This window comes from Urtica dioica, chromosome 5, assembly GCF_054948205.1.
Source record: "Urtica dioica subsp. dioica isolate 48M chromosome 5, U.dioica_male_clone48M_v1_H2, whole genome shotgun sequence".
NCBI classification, from domain to species: Eukaryota; Viridiplantae; Streptophyta; class Magnoliopsida; order Rosales; family Urticaceae; genus Urtica; species Urtica dioica.
Window position 1 is genome coordinate 28,240,175 of NC_142760.1, and position 4,253 is coordinate 28,244,427.

General features: G+C 40.4%; 1 protein-coding gene across 1 annotated transcript; it reads left to right on the forward strand.

Moving 5' to 3' along the window:
• The first annotated feature begins 577 nt into the window (after window positions 1-577).
• Window positions 578-2,547, forward strand: LOC149397725 (uncharacterized). Its single transcript, XM_089614326.1, has 7 exons — window positions 578-735; window positions 1,024-1,103; window positions 1,155-1,489; window positions 1,593-1,711; window positions 1,817-2,014; window positions 2,070-2,100; window positions 2,200-2,547. The coding sequence occupies exons 1-7, from the start codon at window positions 578-580 to the stop codon at window positions 2,545-2,547; spliced, it is 1,269 nt and encodes a 422-aa protein (XP_089470452.1).
• Window positions 2,548-4,253: the final 1,706 nt, after the last annotated feature.

Sequence of the window (4,253 nt, forward strand, 5' to 3'; positions counted from 1 at the left end):
GACTTGGGCCAGAGTCAAGCAGAGGAGTTGGGCCAGAGTCAAGCAGATGACTTGGGCCAGAGTCAAGCAGATGACTTGGGCCAGAGTCAAGCAGAGGAGTTGGGCCAGAGTCAAGCGCATGACTTGGACCAGAGTCAAGCAGAGGAGTTGGGCCAGAGTCAAGCGGATGACTCGGGCCAGAGTCACGCAGAACAGTTGGGCCATAGTCAAGGAGATGACTTGGGCCAGAGTGAAGCACATGAGTTGGGCCAGAGCCAAGCACATGACTTGGGCCGTAAGCAAGAGTTTGAGGAGTGTCAAGATCATATGACCTTGAGCAAGACAGTGGGTTTGAGAATAGTGAAGACGAAGTTGAAGTCAATGGCGTTGCTGTGGACTGTGGTCTAGGATTAAAGGGCAAAGGAAAGCTACCTCTTACTGATGATGAAGCTGATCTGATGAGGACAGTGACTATAACGAGGAGGAAAACATTATATTGGAAGATGAGACATCTAGTGAAGATGAGCTTGAGCCTAAGCCTACTAAATTGTCCAAGAAAATTTTCCCCATGTTTCAAGAATTCCGTGAAGACACTGACATGGCAGACCCCAAGTTTAAGTTGGGTATGGTATTTTCAAGTGGGGCAGTCTTCAAAAATACCATAAGGGTGTATTCTATCAAGGCCGGTAAAGAGCTGAAGTTCAAAGTGAATGATCAAAACCGAGTTCGAGCAGTTTGCAAGGACGAGTCATGCAAGTGGGTGTGCTATGCGTCTGAAATGAAAGATACCACAACATTCCAGATCAGGACCTATGTACCAGAGCATACATGTGCTCAAACAAACAATAACATATTTTGTACTCCTTCTTGGATGTCAAACTAGCACCTGGAGGAGTTCAAGGACAATGAGAGCTGGTCATCTATCAAGTTCATGAATAAAATCCAGAAGGACTTGATACTTGATTGTTCGAGGACTAAGGCTTGGAGGACTAAGAAAAAAGCCTTGTAAATCATTGAAGGCTCTTATGCACACCAATATGCCAGGTTGTGGGACTATGAAGCCGAGTTGAAGAAGACCAATCCAGGAACAACAATTGAGTTCTTAACAGAGGCAGATGAGGAAGGTAATCCAATATTTAAGAGAGTTTACATTTGCTATGGTGGTTGTAAGGCAGGATTCAAAGCTGGTTGTAGGGCAGTGATTGGGTTGGATGGTTGCCACATCAAGGGACACCAAACTGGGCAACTTCTCACGTCCATAGGAATTGATCCTAACAATGGCATGTTCCAAGTTGCCTTTGCTGTTGTGGAGTCAGAGTGTAAAGAATCTTGGGCGTGGTTTCTAAATTATTTGAGAGATGATATCAATAAGTACAATGGATACCATTGGACTTTCATAACAGACAAACAGAAGGGTTTGATAGAGGCACATAATGGTATGTGGAAGGAGGGTTCTGTGCAAGTTGAGCATAGGCATTGTGCTCGTCACTTGCAAAGCAATTTTACTTGGGTAAAGCAACTTTAAACACTTTCTATTTTGAATTTTCAAATATGATTTCAGTAGCTTGCATAAGAAGTTAACAGTTTCTTGGTTGTTTGTAAAATTTGGTTAGGTGTTTAAGGGACATTTCTTGAAACACAAGGTCATGGCCGCAGCCAAGCAGTTGTCTGTGGAGAAGTTTCACCAAGAGATGAACTTAATCAGGGATGAGGATGAGGAAGCCTACAACTGGTTGTGTGAAAAGAATCCAGTGCATTCGGCAAGAGCCAACTTCAGAACTACTCCAAGATGTGATATACTCCTTAACAACCTATGTGAGTGTTTCAATGGTAACAGGGCTATTTTACTAGCTAGACAGAGACCCATATTGTCTATGCTAGAGAGGATTAGGATGTATTTAATGAAGAGGATGACCAAACAACGCCTTGCTGTGGAGAAATGGCATGGGGACATAGGACCTAGAATCTTCATAATCATAGAGAAGAACAAGTCCTTGAGTGGTGAAAACATTGCAGAATGGTGTGGGGATTCATTGTATCAAGTTACAAATCTGTATGGTCGCATGTATAGAGTTTAATTGGCATTGAAGACATGCTCTTGTGGTCGCTTTCAATTTTCAGGTAATTGTCATGACCTTGAACTTGTATTCATTGCACTTATATTATTCATGTTATTAATCCTTGAATTTTTCTGGTATTCCTTGTGCTCATGCGATTCAGTGCATTTGGCAAAGGGACGACCAACCAGAGAACTACATTAGTGAATGCTACAAGAAGTCAACGTACATGAATATCTACAAGCACAAAATATGTGCAATTAATCCCATGGAGCAGTGGCCCGAGACAGGAAAGACACCTATGGGAATGCCTCCCAGCAGAGTAGGACCAGGAAGGCCAAAAAAACTAAGACGTCTCGAGCACGATGAAGTTCTGCCACCACGTGGGTCTAGAATGACTAGGAAACATGTCACAGTCAAATGTTCTGGTTGTGGAAAGTATGGCCACAACCTCACTGCATGCTTTAGAAGACAACAAGAAAATTTGGTAAGATTGTACACATTTTGGTAACTCCGTTGTCAGATTTCTTACTTTAGAAAATCATTGCAATGTCTATAAATTGTTGGAATTGATCTAGGATTTAAGAAAAAGTTTAACGCTTCGTTAAGCGGCGGAATTTTAAAAATTTTCTTTTCAAGTAAAAACGGTTTTTACTAACCTAGACAAAGAGCAAGTACATATAAATAAAAACTATAATGAGCATAGAAGTTTACTAACCTTTCTTGAAGCTTGAACTTTGAGAAGCTTTTGGAAAGTTTGCAACGCTCGTCTCCCCTCGCAGCACGTCTCTCTTTCTTTCCTCGGCACCTCGAGCAACCACGAAAGTTTCTATCACTAAATCACTCGAAATAAAGGAATTAGTGAGTGGGCACTTTTAAACACTACGACTTAAGAACGAGTCTTGAAGTCGCAGAGCTAAACACTAGGTCAAATGAGGACCTAGGTGCCAAAACAAAAAAATCGAAAATAAACTAGAGAGAGAGAGGAAGGGGCGGCAACTACAAGTTCTAGAGAGAGAGGCTCTCAATCTCTAACTTATGTGGAATGAGAAAAATGAGAAGAATGAGACTCCTATTTATAGGAGAGGTCTTACCTTCAATAAGGTAGTTTCCTCTTCTATAGAATATCACATATTCATGAGCCAATTTCCTCTTTTCCTCTATGACATACTCGGCCAAGGTAGGCTTCATTAAGCCTTGGATTTGTTTCCTATTTTGTTCCATGCCTTGGCTTTTGTCTCTCTCTTGGGCGCCTACCTCATTTCCTCTTAGGGGAAATTTGTTTCCTCTTTTTCTTTTCGCAAGTATCTTCATACATTTATGCACAAAATATTTTCTCTCTCTCTTGGGTATGTTGGGCGCCTATCCTCATCTAGAAAGGCCTTCTAGAAGCTTTTCCACTTGTTCATGACAACATGAAAAAAGGCCCATTAAGAATTTTCATTAAAATTCTTATGAAATGAAATTAATCCACAAGGCCCAATTATTTTAATATGGCCGAGTGACATTAAGTCATCAAATGAACTTGTCAAAAAATTTATTGACATTCATTTCATCCTATGTCTCAAAAGACAAAAATACCCTTTTGACAATTTTCGTTCTTGTTTTGACTTAGCTTCCAGTTTAACTATTCCTAATCGATGTGATTCGTGACAGTGACCTCATGGATCCAAATGAACAAAGCTTGAGCTAAAATACTTGGACTCAAAAGTTCACAAACCTTTTCCAAGTTTAGCTTAATGTCAACTGACTCCACTAAAGAGTTGACACTGAAAATCTCTCGGTTCAAATGAATTTATTTTCTACTCAAGAATTCAACCTAATTGTAATGAGTGGATCCCCAGAATATTATCATGTTTACCCTTCATGAATATCATCAGCTAGTCGGGATTTACAAAATTACCATTTTACCCTTCTAGCTGTTATTTCCTCAACTCCTTTGTCGCTTGTGAATAAGTTAGAAACAATGTATTGACGAGGAGCTAACAAGTCACATTGTTTCATCCAAAAGAGTCAAGACTCAATTTGGACACTGGCCAGTTCATTTATTCACACTCCAAGGAACAAAGCATGAGGTGATATACATTGCATTTCAGCAATCTTGTACATGAATTCCATATCTATGAGAACTTCACAAAGTTACTCATGACATTCTCACAACTTAGTACTTCACCAATAGGCCTTGTTCGGAATCACATAGTGAGTCCGAACTCTGAC

Coding starts and splice junctions, on each gene's coding strand:
- LOC149397725 (XM_089614326.1), top strand. CDS start 578: ATGGCAGACCCCAAGTTTAAGTTGGGTATGGTATTTTCAAGTGGGGCA. Junction 1,712..1,816: donor GATGAGGAAGCCTACAACTG/GTTGTGTGAAAA, acceptor CAATGGTAACAG/GGCTATTTTACTAGCTAGAC. Junction 2,101..2,199: donor TGGTCGCTTTCAATTTTCAG/GTAATTGTCATG, acceptor CATGCGATTCAG/TGCATTTGGCAAAGGGACGA.